This window comes from Aegilops tauschii, chromosome 3 (assembly GCF_002575655.3).
Source record: "Aegilops tauschii subsp. strangulata cultivar AL8/78 chromosome 3, Aet v6.0, whole genome shotgun sequence".
Lineage (NCBI taxonomy): Eukaryota > Viridiplantae > Streptophyta > Magnoliopsida > Poales > Poaceae > Aegilops > Aegilops tauschii.
In genome coordinates, this window is record NC_053037.3 from 74,399,332 (window position 1) to 74,420,374 (window position 21,043).

At 40.8% G+C, this 21,043-nt stretch overlaps 1 protein-coding gene across 2 annotated transcripts; it reads right to left on the reverse strand.

The window, feature by feature from the left end:
- Nucleotides 1-167: 167 nt before the first annotated feature.
- On the reverse strand, nucleotides 168-20,724 carry LOC109776782 (uncharacterized). Of its 2 annotated transcripts, none has more exons than XM_040403528.3 (27): nucleotides 20,342-20,724; nucleotides 19,512-19,706; nucleotides 17,470-19,407; nucleotides 16,727-16,802; nucleotides 15,940-16,062; nucleotides 14,600-14,670; nucleotides 14,395-14,501; nucleotides 13,610-14,092; nucleotides 13,360-13,545; nucleotides 12,911-13,204; nucleotides 11,854-12,501; nucleotides 10,745-11,141; nucleotides 10,504-10,646; nucleotides 9,664-9,834; nucleotides 8,986-9,183; nucleotides 7,936-8,496; nucleotides 7,797-7,856; nucleotides 7,385-7,704; nucleotides 6,844-7,276; nucleotides 6,300-6,761; nucleotides 6,079-6,195; nucleotides 5,860-5,981; nucleotides 5,034-5,784; nucleotides 3,634-3,888; nucleotides 3,370-3,552; nucleotides 1,842-2,180; nucleotides 168-1,273 (listed from the first exon to the last, which is right to left on the reverse strand). In XM_040403528.3, exons 2-27 carry the CDS (start codon nucleotides 19,657-19,659, stop codon nucleotides 521-523), a joined length of 9,339 nt encoding a protein of 3,112 aa, XP_040259462.1. In that variant the 5' UTR covers nucleotides 19,660-19,706; nucleotides 20,342-20,724; the 3' UTR covers nucleotides 168-520. The 2 variants fall into 2 exon arrangements, with proteins under 2 accessions (XP_040259462.1, XP_040259463.1); XM_040403529.3 differs by having other exon boundaries at nucleotides 20,594-20,704.
- Between the last annotated feature and the right edge of the window lie 319 nt (nucleotides 20,725-21,043).

A 21,043-nucleotide genomic window follows, 5' to 3' on the forward strand; every position in this document is an offset into this window, starting at 1 on the left:
TATTTTTTGATATAAATTTGGTCAAACTTTGCGTAGCTCGACTTCAAGCAAACCTTATACATTTAGTAAAAAGGAAACGGAAGGAGTACAAAACTTCACCTGGCAACAAACGAACAAGCTTAGAGAAACCCTGCATGGAGACTGGAAAAGGCGCAAACCACAGATCAAAATCCAGAAAATTGCATAGTTTGGATTGATACAAATATACAATGTAGCATACATTACAAACATCGTCTGTCCATGGATGGAAGAAACGGCGTCACCAGCCATGCCAGGAAAATCGTCTCTGCCCAATAGGCTGCAAAATTGACTTCCAGTTGGCGGTGTGTCCAACCTATAGGCTCAAATGCTTTATATACAAACCGGAAGCCCCAGTGGCCCCATCAACGTCACAGAATTCAGAGGAAGAGGGAAAATGGTTGCCGGGCGACTGGGCCAAAGAAAGCATGAAACATTTGCCGTTGTGCTATACACTCCTGTAAGATTTATCCACCTTTTGGAGACAAAGAGAAGAGATGATTTACATGAGAGGGAGGTATGCACCCCCATGGCCCTTCCTCAGTATCAGTGGCCCGGCGTTCTCAGGGACCTTGTCCAGAACCGCATTGCAGCCCTCAAGGACATCGCTGAACCCAGTCGCCAGAGTTGCCAACTGCAGCCTCAGCCTCATATCCCTCGTTCGACGCAGCAGGCTCCTGAATGATCTGCCGAGATGCTTTCCCCATTCAGCAGGCAAGCCTCCAGGCGAAAGCCAGACTGAGAAGTGCGACTGGTCGCCCCTGGCTGCAACCTCTGCCCGGTAAAATCTCGCAAGCTCCACGAGCATTGGTGGATGCAGGGGCAGAACTAGTACAAATTCAGCCACAAATAGCTCGATGAGGTCGGGCTTCAGCATCTGGTTCCAGAAGACTGGTGCCCATTCCATTGGCTGATTTATGCTATATGCTTCAGCAACAATGAGGGCCTCCTGGAACCTAGATTGATCCACGAAAATTCGGCGCGCATTGGTTTCTGTAAGACCAATCCATACAAGATCAGGTATTCGGATCTGAAGAGATAGGAGAGAAGCACGAGCGCAAGCACGATGTGTCCTTTGGCCAGCGTCAATTGTTGAAAGAATCTCAGCCGTCTGTACAAGGTTATGCATAGCCTTAAGGAGCTCATCATTCCGTCGTTCCTTATCATGCCGATCTAACCAGCTTTCCATGTACTGCTCTGCACGCGACTCAAGGAGGGAAGCCGCCTCATGTTTCATGTCAAAGTGCTTGTATACCTGCATCAGACACATATGTTGAAGGGGGCATAGCGAAACAGCAGAAAGACCTATCTCGTAATGATGACAGCCAAGTTGTAAGGAAACACCGCAAGTATGATGGAAACCAAAATCACGAATTCTTGTATATTTTTTGTTCTTCATGTAGTTGCACAGATGGTTCTGGCCCCCAAACAAGCTACTACTGCTCAGTACATTTCTGTTCCATACTAATTAAAAACTGGCATGGCATGCTGCTAATCAACAGATTTCATTTCCGCCTCGTACTAATGGAAACTGCCATGATAGGCTGCTAATCAACAGATTTTATGCTTCAGCAAAGCAATAGATCTAGATCCTGAAAAAGGGTTTGCTCAACGTTTGTATATATTGGGTTAACTTTCTTATGTTGGATTTTCCATCTATTCTTTACAAAATAATTAACACAAAACACAATGATACCCTGAAGTGTTTATGTGGTTAACGAAGTTTTTTTACGGAATGTGCTAAACATGTCTTTGGACCTAAATCTACTCCCATTCTACATTTACAGATTTGAGAGAGAGAGAGAGAGAGAGAGGACATATACCAGAGACAGAGCTTCATCATCATTTGGGTTGAAATGTTTCAGTGATGTAATAACAGCCAACCTAAACCCTCGAACTGATGCAGGTGCCACTGTGGCTGTGTCAGTGGAAGAATACTTTTGAAGTAGCAACTCCAATTGGCCATTTTCTATAAGGATGGAAAGGATGAAGCTCAAGGAGTGAAAATTGCTCACTCCAGTTATCAAGCGAGCTAAGCAAGAAAAATCCCCCTCTGAAACATATGAATCCACTCTATTGGCTGCAAATGTGACGAGAACATCCACACCATCAAGACAAGAAGATGACATGTAGAAGTGATGTGACAGTATAAGGAGTTCAACCTGCAACAACATTTGGCATGGACTTAGAGACGGTAAAGAAATCAGCAAATTCTCAAACCAAACCTGAACATTAAAAATACTGAAATAAATATAATGCACAGCTCATATAAAAAGTATAGCTTGACACTGCAAATGTCATTTGAATAAGGTTCTTCACTTCAACATATTAGCTCAATCACGAGAGAATGGGTACAGAAGAGCTTAGAAAACCACCGGTTACCGGCCCAGAAACCAGAACTGGACGGTTGCAGTTTTTCTGACACCCGGTCCCACACTTCAAAGCCCTAGCTCAGCACTTAAACCGCATCATCTCTTACGTTTAACTACAAATGTTCAAAAAATGGCACGAAAGTAGAACACCATTAGATGGCAGAAACCCACATTCCAGTTTCATCTCCACATCACTCCACAACACAAACACCACCATCCAGCAGACACACCTCCTTCACTTGTCTCTGTGCCCCATCCCCGCCAAAGTTGCAGGCACCAGCAGCACTCACCAGCCTGTCTGGCTGCATTATCAGTACCTCAATGCCCTCCAACACATCTGCCTGGTGTTGGCAGCTCAACACCCCACTGCCAAACTACCTCCCATATACAACTCATTGTCACACACACATACAGTTAGTATTGTTCGCCAGCCCCACCAGACTATCCTAACACCCAAGATGCTGGAGGACAGGTTAACCATGAAAAACCTCGGTGTGCACCCCCCAGTGTAGCTGACATACCATCTCCACACATCACTCTGTTACATCACCTCTCTAGGCCAGTTACCGCCAGTCCAGGGGATGGAAGGAATACTTGCAAAGTTTGAATCTTCTATATCTAAATAGCTAGCCCCCACTAATCTATTTCTCTCAACATGCAAGCATGCCACCTCAGCATGCAACATGCATAGGAAAAGACCCACTTTAACATGCAACTATGCATAGGAAAAACCACACGTCAACATGCATGATAATTTTCAATCAATTATGCTATTTACATTTAATAAGAACTTTACAAATACACAATAAATCATATGTATTCTTAGTTTTAGTTTTCAAATTATTACTCTAAATATTCATGTTCCATACAACCAAATCTTATTGAACTATATTGCAAAACATTCCCACAACAACGTGCGGGGTATCATCTAGTAAACTAAAAAAACTGAAACCAGATAAAAGAACCAGAGCACACAAACCTCACAAGCATGCGGTACTTCATGCCCAGTCATTACCAAACGCATTAAAGCGTGGCCAATTTCTGGTTCTGATGGGCATAGTTTTGCCCACTTCAAGAAGTCACTTGATCTCCACAATAGTGGTGCAGGGCCTTCTTCTTTTTGGGAGTCCAGATAACCTCCACGATGTGCAGCTAAAAGCCCCTACAATTATTGGACGTATCAGTCAAGATATGTAACATAATACGTGTTTTCCTCACCAAAAACAAAGTGCACTGAGCAGACCTTCAGAAAGGAATCAGCAAGAATTCTTGCAATGCTAGATGCAGGCATGATGTGTGTCTCCACCAGAAATTTAGCTTCATCAAAAGAATCCTGAGCTTTCAGTGAAAGCAACTGCAGAAGTTCAATTGGCTGTTTCTCAAATGCTTCAGAAAATGGGAGTCCCAGTATTTTTGCAGTTTGCACAACTGCTATTATTCTCCTAATAAGAGCCCGTCCGCGCCCCTCGCCACATTTCACGGCTAATTTCTCCATAGCCTGAGATGAAATAACATTCTGATTGGTGGGTTGTACACTACTAGTCAACATATACCAACAAAATTTATCATACAAAAATAGCGAATCTGACATTACAACTATGGACCAAAGCAATGGCTAATATTGACCAGATCCTAGGCCTAAGCTCCTAGCACTAAAAGTCACATTTTTAATTCCATGCCTGGATTAGAGACTTTGTATTCACAAGGATTGTTCAGGCCGACATGTACAAAGTCATGAAGAAACTTAAAAGCAGAATTTTCTTTCTTCAGGACGATATGTAACATTAACGAGAACAGTCTATTTCCAAAACGCAATGAGAACTTTTTCGATGTACCAAGCAACTATGTTGTAAATTCATACCAATATTTAATCTGGACGACAGTTTGCGATATTTATTGACTAGAGAATCAGCACAAGGCTGCCAGCTTGCAACTATGTTGTTTGAGAATTATTTGTATACTCTCGACATAAAGATCATTCGTTCCCAGCAAACCGCAGGCAAATATTTCTAACTCAACTACAACCATAGTGTAATCTTTACTACAAGAAAAATTGGTTGGAAAGTTGGATGAAAGCTATAGCTTTTTGACCTTATATGTAACTTTTGTGGCAAATTAAACAGTGCAAGCCCAATAAACTAGAGAAAACATATGGTGTTTCTTTCATGCGCATGGCCAGTGTTTTCAGAACATGTAAAACGCTTGTGTCATGTCAGGAGTTCATTCAATGAAAATTATGCCAAAAATAAATTGAAGCTCTCCACCCTAGTCTTTATTTGTCCATAGTCAGATCAGTGTTTTAAGAATATAAGTAACATACATGTATCATGTCAAGAGTATTCATTCTATCTATGTTAATATTATCATGCAACATGCAAAAAATAAATTGAAGCTCCGCCCCAGAACCTGTACACTGGATAGAACACCTGAGCAAATGTAAACATGCATTACATCTATTTTCGTGTTTGACGATATTGCTGTTCTTTGTGCCTTTTTCCAGAAGAGGAAAAATTGCAAGCAGACATATTAAACTGTAATTTAACTTATTATGTTTAACTAATATAAATAATAATTGTTGACATATGGTGGTCATTGTTGTTAACAGAAACTTCTGGCAAAATGAACGCAACAGTATAACCAAACCTGTGATGGATCAATCATATTGCTGCCACTTGCAATCTGGAGAGATTGAAGTATTGAAAGGGCTTCTGTGTCAAAGGATAATAAATTGATCTCTCCATCACCGCCGTTATTTGCAACTCTTAACGCAACATCAACAAGGACAAGTTCTTCAGGAACATATGATGGAGATAACTTTTGTTGGAGTTGCTTAGCTGCAGTTATTTGCCCAAATTCTAATAAGGAGAGCACAGCCTTCTCCATATCTGCAGGCCTGACATGTTGCTCCCAACCAGACAGAGACGCTTCCATCTTTGCAAATTCCTCTTCAGATAGTAAATTTCTTGCTTGTTCTCCAATCTTAGAACGAAAGAAAACTTTAGAATTATCATCAGAATCATTGGTGCTACTTTCAACATTATCAGTGACACCTCGTCTAAGTGGTAGATTTGTTTTGCCCCTTCGCTTTGCTCTTGCATTATTTGTTGTTGTTGCTTCACTGTTATATTCAAAGAGTTGCAAATGTTGATGGTGTGATAAGTTATTGTCCCTCATACCATTTCTTTCTGCAGCTTTCATGCTTGGCAAACTCATACTACTGTCTATTTTTGTGATGACATCAGCAGTCTGTTCTATAATGCTGGTACTGTTTCCAATAGCTGGACTCTGAGAAACAACAGAAGATTCGCCATCAGCCTTAGAGTGAGTCTCTGACTCGACTGCCAGGAGCCAAACCCTAGTCTCAATTTCCCGGAGAAGATGAAGAGGATATACCCTGCAAAAAATGCATATGTCGGTAAGAAGAAGATACGAATGAGCATACATCAATATAGGTTACAAGGGATCTTACGGAGAGGATTTAGTAATAGTTCCAGTAAGCCATTGTAAAGATAGCAGAAGTATTTCATGAAGCTCTCGTGCTGGTATCTCTTTCCCTAATGCCTCAGCATGCTTAAGGAAAAATAATCCAGCCTGCACACATAATTGAATAGGCATTACCATCACACGGAATTTACAGGGATAAGAGATCACATATGCATTTCACTGATTCAATCATCAAATACGGTACCTGTAAAGGTGGCAAAGAATATCTCATGAAAAGCGACTGACAGTGGCCCCACAAAGCTGCACGTTCTTGTGGAATATCCCAGAGAAACTCCTTCCATTCGGCAACCATGGCTTCTGCCTGAGACAATGGACAGGTGGATATCAGCATAAATCATAAGATATTAGTGAGTAGAAATTAAATTATGAGGCATAGAGAAACTTAAGGATAAAAAGTTACAAAACCTGTGATTCCGTCACATGATCAAAAGTAGATTCCCAAGCTATGCCACTCGACTCCAGTTGCCTTGCCCAAGTACGAGCGTCCTCCCATCGTCCATCCTTCTCTAATGCTGCCAGGAGAGAAGCATCATCCATGGAATCATTCCACTTGTAGATATCACCATCTTTGCATAAGGACGGTTCAGCCAGATTGATTTTCCAATAACTGCGGCCGAAGTAAGCTGACGAAGAACCACCATCTGCAAAATCAACCGCTGCAAGGAGCTGTAGCAAACACCTCTTCTCATAAAGTGATGGACAGGTTGAGAGTACTGCATCTGCGGCTTTTACAGCTGTAGCAACTACCCATCCTGTTATTGATGATGCTTCTTTGAATGAGTTTGATTGAGAGGCTTCATCTTTTATCCTTGCTGAAAATGATGTCAAATGTGCAGAAGCCTCGGACAAGCGCATTTGACAAAATGCCTTCAAGGTAACACAGACAAAATGCTCATGTTAGTTGGTATACAACTAGCAAAATATATAAATGGCCTGTTTTTATACTAACCTGAAGAGAACGAATGAAGGGGAGAAGGGAGCAAGATGGCAGAAACAAGTCAAAGGATCGAAGTAATGGTAGAAACAGCTGTTGTTCACACAGCACTGCTACTATACTTGATAAAGATGCAAGCCTCTCATCAATATCAACTGGAATTTCAGTCTCTTCAGAGGTGGGCTTTCTTCTTTCCTGCTGAGCATCAATATCGGAAGGATTGGAAGTTGCAGTACCATTTGGCCCACTTGCGATGTCCAGCGAAAAACCTGATTTGAAGCTATCTGGAGAGGCCTCCAAGAACCGTCTCCGCTTTGGATTCTTCCTGTTGTAACGATATTCAACATTCCTACTCACGCTTGGCAATTTATTTGTGACCTCAACAGCAGATCCAACATTCTTAGCTACTTTAGAGGAAATACCATCCACCTTGATTAAGGACAACTCCCTGAAGACAAGAAATAGATGCCAACACAACAAAATTACACAACAAGAAGAGCAATGAATCTTGCAAAATGTCGCATGCATCAAACCCCTACAATGCTCAATGTATTACCTTGCAGCTGTAATCTCAAGCCAAAAGCTTAAGCATGAGAGAAGAGTTACATCTGGAAAGCATGACGCAATCAACGCCAATAAAGACCACTGCATTTGTTTCGCTTTATTCAGAAGTGCCTCCCCAGGGTTCTTTTGCTTTTCACAAACAGCAAGTATGCAGAAAAGTTCCATGGGGTTGTCGCCATCAACAGACAAGAAAGATGGGTCCCTACTACCTGAGGGTATATTGCTAGACGATTTCCTTCTATTTGATAACGTGTTTTTCAGAACTGTTAGTATATGAGTCCTCAATCTTGAGTCCTTTATCTCTTTGGAAGCCTGAACGCAATACCAGGGAGAAGAGATGAGAATAGTGTTTTGTCAACAAGAATTATCAATAAAACCCCTACTATTTATGGTAAGAGAAATACCACTCCGATAACAACTTCAATTGGAAAACCAGCTCTCTGTGCTTCTGTTAGAAAACCAACCTGCCAAAAGCATGATCATCAGTGGGAGGACTTAAAATAAATAACATACCCACAAGACAAATAAAAAATGTGTCAGTACCCAATCATTGTCATTGGCCAGTAAAGCCAGATATTTTGTACTTAAAGGGAGATGGTGCGCCAGACAGAATTCTGTAACCAAATTCCAATGTTGGCTGGCTTCATTTTGCTGCGACCGGTAAAGAGATGCATCACCAATGCCACTCAAAAGCCAAAATCCACAGGTTCTACCTTCGTCTAATAATGGCAAACTTGCTCGTTCCAGGTGCTCCAGTATAGCAATAAGAGGCTGTGATGGTTGTTCCCTTTTGGGACCCCTAGAGGTTTGCTTCTGCTCTAAAATCTGAAGATGATCAGACTGGACATAATCTTCAGCTAATGCTCGAGCAAGAGCAGGAGCTATATCAGCCCCATGGGAGAGCACATGTAACCCAGAGCTCCTTGGTGAAGATAGCTCACTTTGTTTATTTTGCTGAGCCGAGTTATAGTAGGAAGAGATGCGCTGAAGAGCAGCAATATCTAGACGGAGCATGTTAGTACACATGCCACATAGTTCCAACAGGAATGTGCAGGAAGCAACCAGTGTGGAGTCCTCGAAGTTTGTGATAGCTAGTGGAGCCACCTGGAGAAATGATAACATATTGCAGCACACCCAAGAAAAAAGCATTAGAATTTTAAATAGAAACTCAAAAAATTATTTCCAAATTAACAAATAGTATATGGAACTTCTTCCCGAAGCTTATGTTGATTATATGTTCTGCCATTTAGGCATTCAGCATTCTTGTAAATGGTATCAAAAGATAAAACTGGGGTAAAAATAAACTTTGGCATATCATATCCAGGAAAAGATTTGGATTATCGCCACCTCTAAGTGACCAATGGCTACTATCTGTATAAAGTAGCTCTTGATTATATGCCCATCTCTACCTCCACTAGAAGCCCAAACTCTCCAATATTTATTCATCTTAGTGATCAGAATAACAAAAACTGAATGATGATGATAACTAGTCTATTCGAAGAGTAAGTTTTTCAATCAGGGCGTAAAGTTTTGATGGATACTGGTATAACTAGTTGTTCGAGAGAAAAAAACAAGTCAGAAACATGAACATACCAATAGAAGAACTGATCGTTCAGTTTGACTTAAAGGGGCTAGGATCAGTTGTACATCTGCTTGAACATCAGACTGTGTGGAGATCACTTGGCGCGCATTGGCCGATTTTAATTGCGAAGCTCTTTTACCAAGAAGATGCCTGAAAGCTGCTAGTGCTCGACCACGGTGCAAATGATGCTCCACCCTCAAGTCTTTCTCCTGAAGGGAGTGAACTAATAATGAAATTACTGCTTTGGAAATAAACGCTATAATACGGTGAGAGAACACAACCAAGACTGGGGGCGATGACCCTAAGTTCAGAATATTACATGCAGTGTGAATTTAAGAAATAGTACTCCCTCCGTCCCAAAATAAGTGTCTTAACCTTAGTATAACTTTGTACTGAAGTTAGTACAAAGTTGAGACACTTATTTTGGGATGGAGGGAGTATATGCTAGTGGTGGGCTTATGCTATATGGATAAGCATCCTCCGCACTAGCCCTTGCCAGGATCAAGTATGTATATCTCCTATTCTTGACCAGTGTCCAAGTATGAGCACTAGCATACATTCAACATAACAAAACAAAATTCTGTTGCTCTAAATAGAGAAGTAACATGGCGCAAAAGTTATGCAAGAAAGAAAGCAAAGAATCTGTTCTCAATAATGTACTAAGTACATTAGTACAAGCTAGAGTGTACCTCAAGGGAAGAGTATAGTTCTTCTTCAACACTTTTTTGAATGGATGCTTCTAAGGACAACGCATTGGTTTCACTATATCCAGTGGTATTGTATATGTAATCAGTGACACCATGAGTAAATAACTCTTCAGATGACGGTGCACTCGATAGCAGTTGCATCCCAAAAGGGCCCTGATCACAGATTGTGGTCAATTAAATAAAATAGAATTATCCTGCTACCAATGCTGCTGGAAGATCAAGATTTACATGTACACAAAATATATATACGAGGGAAGTAAGTTTGGCATCTCAAAGGCCCTTACTGCTTTTAAGTTAGCCTTGCATGTCTCAAATCTTATAGTGCTTTCCTTACATGGTAACCGATAATCACACACTCTATTAAACTAAGATTTTTCTAATACATAATTACAGTACACTGGTATAGAAGTGATCTTTTTTAAAAGAGACGATGTTATAGAAGAGACTGAAAGGGGGCTAAGACACATTTGCCAAACAGCTTATGTTGTTGACTTTGGTCCACTGCCCTTGGGCAATTAGGCGTAAATTGGAACACAAAAACAGTGCTGTGTTGGTAACATTCTTGAAAGAGTGATTACTGTTTTAAATACTTCCATAGAGAAAAACTAAGATACTGAGAGAAAACACAACTGATCCACCAGAAGTGCTTTGGAACATCCGAAAAGATTTGTTCCAGAAGGAAAGGAACAATTCGCATGTACTTACATCATAAGAACATAAAGTCAACTAATGTCATATGGGGTAGAACTAATGCTTAATGATACCAATGCTGGAATTCAGAAATGTTAGCTGCAAGATGCTATCCAGAAAGCAGAAATAAACCTGTTCAAATAGTTGGATTAATCTTCTAATAGACTTTGGAAACCAACACGGGAGCATTTGCAACAATGAAGTGTCTCCTCCAGCAGAGGAAAAAATGCTATAGCGCCAGCACAAGTAATCTGACATTGCGGATTTTCCAGAAACTGAAAAAGAAAATGAATTTATTCTGTTTTATTAAGAAAGGACATAGTGAGTAGTTGGCTTCAAAACTAATAAGGGAAAAAAGTTGTATTTTGATTACCATTAGTTGGAGAATAATTTAGACAGCCATACCCATCTTGCCCAAAACAGGTGGAACGAAGTGTCTTCCATAGGGTTGGAAATTGCTGGAGACAATGACCTAGGTTCTCTAACGTGCACTGAGAAGACAATCCACGATTTCTGTTCACACTACCAGTGCATATGGACTTTTGAATTGGTGGTGAAGCATACATTAAGGTAGCTAGTGCAGACATTTCCCCAATCCGTTCAGCCATATCATCAACAGTATATAATATCTCATCTATCTCAATTGCAGTTAGATTGCCATGATTAACCATTTTCAGTGACAGATTCCAACGGGCGTTAGAAAAGGATGCCTCGTACTCATAACCTTTGACTCTGGAGAAGAGTAACCATTGTGCCCACTTGCAATCACCCTGAGAAATTTCATGACATAATAACCAAGTCAGAATAATTTTTTGTTAAACTGGGAAAAGGTTGAGCAGCTTAATCTTATATCTATAACATAAGGCAGTATTATAAGTACTTTGTCTACCACTACTGGACTAGTGACCATAAATTATAACATCATGTTCATAGTATCAGCAAACAGACAAAGCCAGGTCGGCCAATAATAGTTTGTATTACCACCATACTAGCTGGTCTAGAAGATACTGGGTATGGAAGTGTTAATATGCAGGGTAGCAAGTATGACAAAAAATTAATTGGTCCTCTATTAGACAGAGCAAATTTGCAGAGAGAAGGCGCAACTGGTCACTTGCCAGGAAACCAGAAAAAAACAGGTGAGAAGCATGCATATGCAGATTCTCACTGAAATGGAATGTTTGGCAACTTGAACTTCAGATATTTTCCAAAGAATAATGTAAAACCAATTAGCATGCAGGAATCATGGAAAATTTGAACAGGAGCAAACTCGCCATACTTAAAAACTTGACTCCACATAAACACTAATCATGTAACAGCAAAATTATCAAGTGCGTATCCTAACAAAAGAAATAAGTTTATTTGAAACAACCAGCTGATTCCACTGCTAGGGGTCACAAAATTAGCAAGTTTGGTAGGTTTAAATCAGAGCTGAGCACAAAGAACTCCAAATATCATAAACTAAAGGGATGCAGTATGACTTACTGCGGCTTCTTTGAGCAAAGGAATAGAGTCCTCCCCGAGAATCAAATTGCAGTTGTCCAGATAGAGATCGAGTAGGTATGGAGAGTCATATTGCACACAAAAACGGATGACTAGTTTATGCAATGCTCTTTCACAAGCCTGGTGACGTTCATCATCTGGCATCTCTGAAGCAATTAATGGCATAGAAGCTTCTTTCTTGGGGCCTATCTTGGCTGTATTAGTAAGTATGCCAGCTCGAGCAAGTAAAGGTATAATTTCGGTAGTACTTTGCCAGTACTCTTTCATAAAGATGTGTTTCTTTGCCAGTTGTTCCTGCATTAGCATTCTCATCCATGATGTTGATTCATGATTAGACAAGGATCTGAATATTTTGACATGTGGTACTTCCATACAAACAGGCTCTAGCTCCTCTGAGTCACATATATACATTTTATAATCAGGGACACTGACGTCAGACACAATGCTGTAACCAGCTCGTGAATTGTCCACATTAATGCTAAGTATCCCTTCTAGAAGTACACTGTCAGGAATCATGTCCAAGAGTTTGCAGACTTCCCCCACATCATCATGAGCAACAAAATATTCAAACTGAGATTCCCATGGGAGGTCCGATTGAGCAGAGATATGACAAGGCTGGTCCAGTATTATCTAAAGAACATACAATAATAAGAATCTTAGGACCATAGTTAAGAAAATAAGTAATACAAACCATAATCCAGAGTTTAGTGCGCTTTATAATCTATTCAACTGGCCAAAAATATTGCCATGGCTAATCAAATGGCACATCATAAACATTTTCAATGCAAACAAAAGAACAATGCAAGGAAAAAAAAAGGCAGAATCAGTAGTGTGACAAACTCTTCCATGCTCACTTCATTTTATAGAGAGAAAAAAATGCAAAAAACACTTGATTTTATAACTAATAGTAACTAGTAAGAGCTAACAGAACAAGAAATTCCTTTGCACTTTTGTAGATGATGAGCTACAGCACATGGTTATTATCGGAAAGAAGGTGTAATCCCCCAGTTAACAAGTGAAAGGACAAGTCATGACTTACGCGGTCCACAGTTCTTTGATCCCAAGCATCAGACCACACAGCAGCACACACCCAATATCCATCAGAAAGGTTGCTTTGAGAGAACTCCTTTAAATCAGCGTAATCGTTAACGTTCACCCAAGAACCAAGCACAGCTCCATCAACATCACCACATTCAATAGCAGGGTGGTTACGAATATGGAGAGCAAGCACTGGTTTATCTTCCCCTGGAAGTGTAACAATATTTACAGCATCATGAATAACGTTCTCCCTGCCAAGATATGTGTCCCAGAAGCTGCTGCTTGGGTAAAAACGCTTTTCCACAAAAGAAAAAAAGGTTGATCAGTGCAGAAACAAACAGCGCGCAAACATTTATTTTCTTTCTATGTGTTAAAAATGTATTACAGAAACAAAATATATTGTAAGAACAGAATTTTTTCAATTAGCTAAAACAGGATGCAGAAGCAAACCTCAATCAGTGCTAAGGTCTCCAACATCTTCCACTCATTTGATCGCAAGTACCCACGCTGTTTCATCTCCTCGGCTATTTGTAGCCTAAGTGACCTTCTGACAGTACCTTGCATAAGTTGTCTAAGGTCCGACTCTATGTCATCTCCTAGTCTTTCTAGTGTAGCTACAGCCAGTCCACTTTCACCCTGTAAAATTATGTGTTAGACTTCAGGAAGTGATGGGGAGACACATTTTTAAGCTATGGGTTACCTTCATTAACAGATCATAAACAATGGATCTTCCTATTTCATGAACTTCGGAGAAAACGTCATCAAAATCATCACCAGAACATGATTCCCTCTGGCGCAACAGTTGAAGCTGAAGAACTGCCAACGGTAGTCGACCAGATTGTAGTGCTTCACCGACTATAGTTTTCAAGTCAAACTTATTCATTTCCCAACGGTTCATCATATCCTTGATATTTCCTTGAGTAACCGGTCTTCCAACTTGAGTGGTTCTTTGATCAGTGTCAATGTCATTAGTAGTAAGGGAGGATTCAACTGGCGTTAATGCTAACAGCCTGTTACTACCAGGAACAAACTCAAATGCAGTAGATGCTGATCCTTGTCTGTCAGGAGCATCTAAACCAGCTGACAGTCCTGGTGAAACACCATCCACTACAACAACTGGGGATGGAGAATCATTTTGTAGTACTTCTTTGCCTATTTTCAGTGAGTTTTTATCATCTCCTTGCTACAAAGAATAACATACCAAATAAGGGTCCATTAGTCTATATCAGTAGGGTCACCCCTGCTGTTTCTGCAAAAAAATTGAAGACAAATTTAAGGACAGACCCAGTGCTAGAAGCTCCCACACCAGGTGGGGTCTGGGGAAGGATTATACGAGGCAAGCCTTACCCCTGCACAGTGCAATGCAGAGAGGCCGCGTTGAACCCAGTACCTCTTGGCACAAGTGGGGAGTACTTCGCCACTGCGCCAGGCCTGTCCTTCCATTTGAAGATAGACTAATTGTAAAAAACAGCTATAATTATTTACCATCCGGACTGAATTCTGGTTCTTTGCAGTGATTCGGCCCTGGATACTTCTAATTACTCCCAAAAGGAAAGCCATTTCATGAAGCTTTACTGAATTGGCTGGCATGTCTGGGGAAAAGATAAATGAAAAGGAATAATCTCACAGATAACAAAGTGTGTGGGCACGTGCGTGGACATGTGTGGGTGCGCGGGAGAAGAGATGTAACCTTTCTTTTGCTTAAGTAGCCCATAAGCCTTGATTGTTCTCGTTGCAAAGCGGACTGCTAAAACCATTAACCTGTTTTCACACTGTAAGCTTACAAATTACATGAAGCTAAAAGCTACAAGTATGTAACATATTGCAAGCTTGGTCATGGTCAACTGAAAGTATAACTAAAAGAAAGAATATAAGCTGCGCCTCCTTGTGGACATGTTCTAATATGTTCCACGGCAATTTGAAGACATGTCAACATCACATTACATTCAGTTAAATGCCACAACATAGATTTCAGTCCATTTGCACTAGATCATCAAATTATTTTTCTTGTATAAGCTTTGCAGGATGACAGAAAATATCAAAGCATTTTATGTTACATCTAAATTACTAAACAAAAACTTAAGTGTATACCATTCCAACTTCCACCCCATTTTCTGTACACGCGTTATTCTTGACCATACAATAAGATTGTATCTAATTAAACAGTATATATCTGAAGCATTTCCTGCCTTCCATGATATTCCACATGTAAACATTCTTTGACGAGACACAATACAATATACCCCCTCCATTCCAAAATATAGTGCGCCCGCGCTTCCCGAGGTCCAACTTTGACCATAAATTTAATCAACGAGACCGACTGCGGCGGGAGAAAAAATTGTATAATTGAAAACTTCTTTCGAATACGAATTCACTGATATAACTTTTGCTCCCGCCGCAATCGGTCTTGGTAGTTAAATTTACGGTCAAAGTTGAAGCACGAGGATAGAGGAAGCACTACATTGTGGAATGGAGGGAGTACATTTGAGTTACTTTAATTATTTTTATGAAAAAAATAAGGAGAAACATTTTTGTTTCGGTGCAACTAATTTATTCAGTTAAAAAAATGATGAATGTCTGAAAGTTCTGCTAATACTCTGCTTCTGCTCATGAATTTACCTAGTAATATGCAGCTCATGTCATTCCCTTGCAGAAGCAGGTGAAGATAATGAAAGATTGAAATGAATCATTCTTCTCGTAGGATTTAAAATGAACTCAATCCAATACAAATTGGTGCAATGAAGCTTAAGGTTTTGTGTTTGTCTAAATTAGAGAATATATTTATATCATTACTAGGGCACAGGGCAATGAATCCTTAATTTCTTGGGTACCCACCCAGTACTTACTGAGGTCAATATCTAACTGAGTTTTTGTATGTATATTACAACATAAACAGATAGCGAAAAGCATGTTTCCAAGAAAGATTGTTTTTACAGAAGAATCCTAATTTACGAATATGGCTTATAATTCATGATAAATACTCCATCAGAGAAGAAATATACTAATCTTAAAAGAAGAGAAGAAATATACTTGGATGACACTGCAGCCTCATGATCACTTCTTGTGCTACATAATAGCCGATAAACAGATGCCAATAGCAGTTGCAAAACACCTTCTTCTGCAAGATCAACCTCCGCGAGCATATTCAACGATCTAGAAATGATTAATATTAGAAAATTGTGCATACTGATCAGTAGAACTGAGAAGAATTCACACACACACACACACACACACACACACACACACACACACACACACAAGGTAGGTGAGGAATTAACTGAAAACTACATTCAACAAAATGAGACAAGATTCGTAGACAAAAAACATGCTTACAGCGTAAAGTCAGAAGTAAGTATACACATATAAATGCATTGAAACTTGGGAGTTACATGCAACCATCTATTTCCACCTTCGAACTTCGGAATAAACCTAAGAAATTCTTATAAACGGAACTCTTTCATCTAGATATTCAAATTCATTCCTAAAAGATCAAATATTTTATCAGCCTCCAAATAGATCATAAAGGTAGGTAAATATAGATAATTAGTCTTGCCATTCTTGTACGATTCATTTAACTATGGAGATAGTTTCCACTGTATACTGAAATTCTACTTTAAACCAATACTTGGACTCCAAGCAATAGTACTGATCCATCGGAATCGTCAAGAAACATGACCATGAACTACGTTGTGAATGTTCCAACACAAATCTAAGAAAACGAGGACTTGGAAGTAACTAAGTAAGAGCTATGAAGTTTAAGCTAAACTAATAACAATTGAAAATTAATTTTAGCCCAGAAAATAATTGAGGATCTTACTGCTCCAGATCATTGATATTTGTGTAATGCAATGACAATTGCACCCAGCGCAACCTAGAGATTTTCATGTCCCATCCTGCCAATGCAATAAATAGTATTAGATCATATGACGCTTTTCTCTAAAGATATAATAGCTGCACAGAACATCCAAACCATCAGCATCCAGGAGGTCTATCATTCTCAGCAGCCGGACTATCAAATATTTATGCATATATAATTGGGGAAATACACATCCATTGAAAAGGTTAAGAAGATTATTGCTTGTTGGATAGTTGCCATAGAAAGATATATGAGCAAAATGCATTACCATTTCTGTTAATAAATATACATCATGTTCAGGTACTGGTCATGCTATTGAAGCTGATCATTGTGACTAACACCAGCACGGTGCACGATTCCAGCAAATGCTGATTGACCAGTCACCTAGATCGGTATTGATTAACATTAACCAGATGAAAAAACTGTATAATGTGCGTGCATGGCAGTAACAATCTTGCATATAATGTTTACTGCACAAACATTTTTTAGCTTAAAAGTGGAAGCAAATTTGAGCTATTCTTTCAATCGTGATAAAATGATTGATCATGCCCGCAAAATACGTTTGAGTGGCAGGACACAGCATAGGACAGGCCACTCCGTAACTGAAATACTGAACTGGGTTGTTAGAGCTAACCGTAGTGAGACTAGCAGAACGACAAACAGGACGAAAAAATAAAGACAAGGCCAACTGAATGACAACGCACCATTCTCCCAGCAGAGCCTGTCTGCTAATGAAGGTCCTTCATACAACAATGCTTTATCCAAAACCTCTATTTGCCAGGCCTCCAATCTTGTTCGGAGTCTATTTACTGACAACAAATTCAGAGCATTGCATGCACTACCACCAGAAAAACCTGGTTGCCAAAATTGAGTGGCATCGATACGAGATGAAAAAGACGATACAGACACTGATGGAAGGACCACAGAAAGGTTATCCTGCGAAACCAAATACAAATATCCCTGAAAGGAGCAAACAGCAGATTCACCAGCAAAAGAAAAATCCTTCTGATATGGGAGGCTCCTGTCCAGAAAACCAGCATCAATATCTCTCTCGTCAAGTGAACATGAAGCCATAAGCAACTTCGTGTGAATAATTTTAACATGCTTATTTCCCTCTGCATTGCAACTTCTAAAGATCCTTGTCAGTCCAAATGGTGAGAGGCTTATTACATTCTCCTGTGATCTGCATGGAGGAAGGACTACTCTTCGCACATGAGCAGAATCCGCCATTGTGGAAGGATAAGTTACCACATCTTTCATTTGTGATGTAGTACTGAAACCACTTGGCCAGCTATCCACTTGATTTTCATTACATTTACAGTATTTTCTTCTTTTCCTAGCTCTGACGACACCAGCATTGTCTCTATCTGAAAAATCATATACCATTTTGTCTGGATTAAGTGACCCTTGTCTAATTGGCTGATGACTGCAAAATGTTTGACTCCCGATCTCATGACCAGCAGTTTCCCAGGCAGCAAAATTATTGCCATAATGATTTATAGAAGGCTGGTCAAACTTTTCATGTGCATTGGCTTTGAAATTTAAGATATCGTCAGCATAGAACACATAGACTACCCCAGCCTCATCTACAGCAGCAACAAGTGGAGAATGTGGTGCCAAAACTAACCTCTTGAACATTCTGCCAACGACATTCCCAACACAGGTGCTTTCTCCTACATTTGTTACAGTGGCCGAAGGCATCTCCAGATCTATTCTGCACCGATCAAGAACACTAAACGAGCTGATAGGGTGACCAGTTTTCGCATTCCAAATGGCAACAAAACCCACTGCATTAAGGGAGGCAAGAAATATATCTGACAGTTGGAAATCGACCCACTGTGGATTAGGCTCCACATCATCATATGCAGTCTGAAGGTCTACCACAAAGTTCCACTGTATACCCCAATGGTTTAGCTCAAGGATAGCCACCAAAATATTTTTGGCGTTGTGTTGATGGACCTCGCAATTTACTGATTCATTAGGAGTTAAGACTAAACCAGTCAAATAACCGGAAGAGCTAGGCAAAACTTTTAAACATTCCCACTGGCAGCTGCATGATGCTTCAGCTACAGGTACATGACTTGGAAGATCCTCAGGAGATCCACTGTCAGTTTCCATCCTAGTCTTCATAGCACAACTGCTTAACCAGAATTTCAGAAAGGACAAAGTAATATCATATATGCTAAATGATACCACCACTGCAGAATGAGGCAATGAAGACTTCAGAGGAAATCTGGCTTGGTATTTTCCATTGCAAACAGATGCACTGATTGTAGTCAGAAAAGAGCGAAAGCGGTTCCTTGCACCCGACTCGCCATCCTCCGGCAGTGAGCACTTGGTAGGAAACCATTCTTTCCACTCCCCATGCAGCTCTTCAGTATCACAATTGACTGTTACTGCACTTTTGTCAGAATGACAAAACGCATGAACTGTGATAGAATCATCACTAGATAAAACAAGAAATTCACTGAAAGCCGGAACCTCAAGTTGACTAGAAGCATCACAGCAGTGTCCCCATGCTAAAGACTTCACTCTGGGAATAGAAGAAAAACACTCAAACACTGGCAAGCTACTATCTGAGAGAGCCATAGGTGATTCAACTTGTGATGGTTGGACATTGACAGTTGACAGAACAAGATCGCCTGGGTTGTAAAATCATAATCAGTAGAAAAAACAATAAGAGGAAGGAGATGATGATGATGAGCAAAGGAATATTAGAGCATAAAGGAAAGCAACAAAGCTTCACCATGTTCCGAGAGCAGTCCAAACAGGCGCCTTGTAGGAGAAATGGACGCTTCCCGGAATTTCGATAGTTCAAGACAGGGATGCAAGCTTTTCCATTTATATAACTGCAGTACAGTAGGCCCACCCTCCATCTCATAAGATATGGGCATTGTTATTCTGCACCGGTTCACCTGCTAATGGTGGCAGCAAGCAACATCTCTTGCAAAAATAGAAAGAGAGTTAGCCAACATAATACAGAATAGGAAAGCTTCAAGCAAAACATTATAGCTCGCTCTTGCATATATACCAACACTACTCGCTAAATATATAGCAGTTCGCTATTTCAAATAGTCACTAACCTAAACAATCCAATCTGAAAATGATTGCTCTTTGGAAAATAATACTCTGAAAATGACTGAGCGACCAAAAATTTAACAGGACAATTTGGGCCGAATTTTTTTTGTTTTCCTTTAAAAATATCATAACCGAAGCAGAGAATTGCAATAAAACAGGAGCAACGATGGGACAAAAAAAATGCCTGCAATGTGCTAAAATGAAATAGAAAATCAGCTCGAGGTCTGGGGGCAACTAACAGATGTAGCATCCAAAATGACAATTCATATGATCAGGCAAGGGCAAAGTAGGCTCGAGATCAGACTAAAACCAAACCATGGAAGGGGATCAAGTCCCTCGACTTGATTAGTTCATTGACTAACGAAGTTTCAGCAGAGGTAAAATTCGCTACTGTTACCGCGGATCTAGATGATGCCCCGAGCGTGCACCAGCACACCCCAAAATCGTGAAGGTCGGTGGGATTTCAACTAATCGCGTGGATGAGAACAGCCAGCATACCTCAAACCCCAATGGCCGGACTGGGAAGGGGCGGAGGCAGCAGGGACGCGCTGCCCCGGCGAGGAACAGCGGGGACGGCGGCTGCGGCGGCGCGCGTGCCAGGCGGGAGGCGGGGGCAGGGGCCGTGGGGGATGGGATTGAGGCGTCGGCGGTGACGCTGGGGTAGGGCGCGCTGGTAGACCACGGGGGAGACTCCGCGGGGGCGGGGGCGGGGTCGCGTCTGAGGGAGACGCGGCGGGCGAGGGAGCTCACCGCGTGACCCGGCGAGCGGCTCCCCGGCGACGCGGCGGTGGTCGTGGCCGCCAATTTCTCGCTGTCTGTCAGCGTCTGTGTCTCTCCGTGCGGGCAGTTGCCCCTCCCCCTCGCTCAGCTTCTTTGGCTTCGTGTTCGTTCGTGCGACGGGACACGGGACATCGGATGCCAACGCGCGTCGGCACGTGCCGTCACGTGAGGCCGAGCTGTTTGCTGATGTTCTGTGGGCCGTTGTCGCCTTTTTCTTTTGAAGATTTGGGCCGTTGTCGCCTGTGTCGTTGTCTATTGCCTGATTGGGCTACGATATGCTGGCCTGGTTATTTCTCGTTCATTTTTTCACTCTTACTTTTTAAATTTCTATTTTTCTTTTTTCCCACTGGATTTAACTTTTCATATTTTTTATCTCCCTATACTTATTTTATTTCTAACTCATTATTATGCTTGATTTCT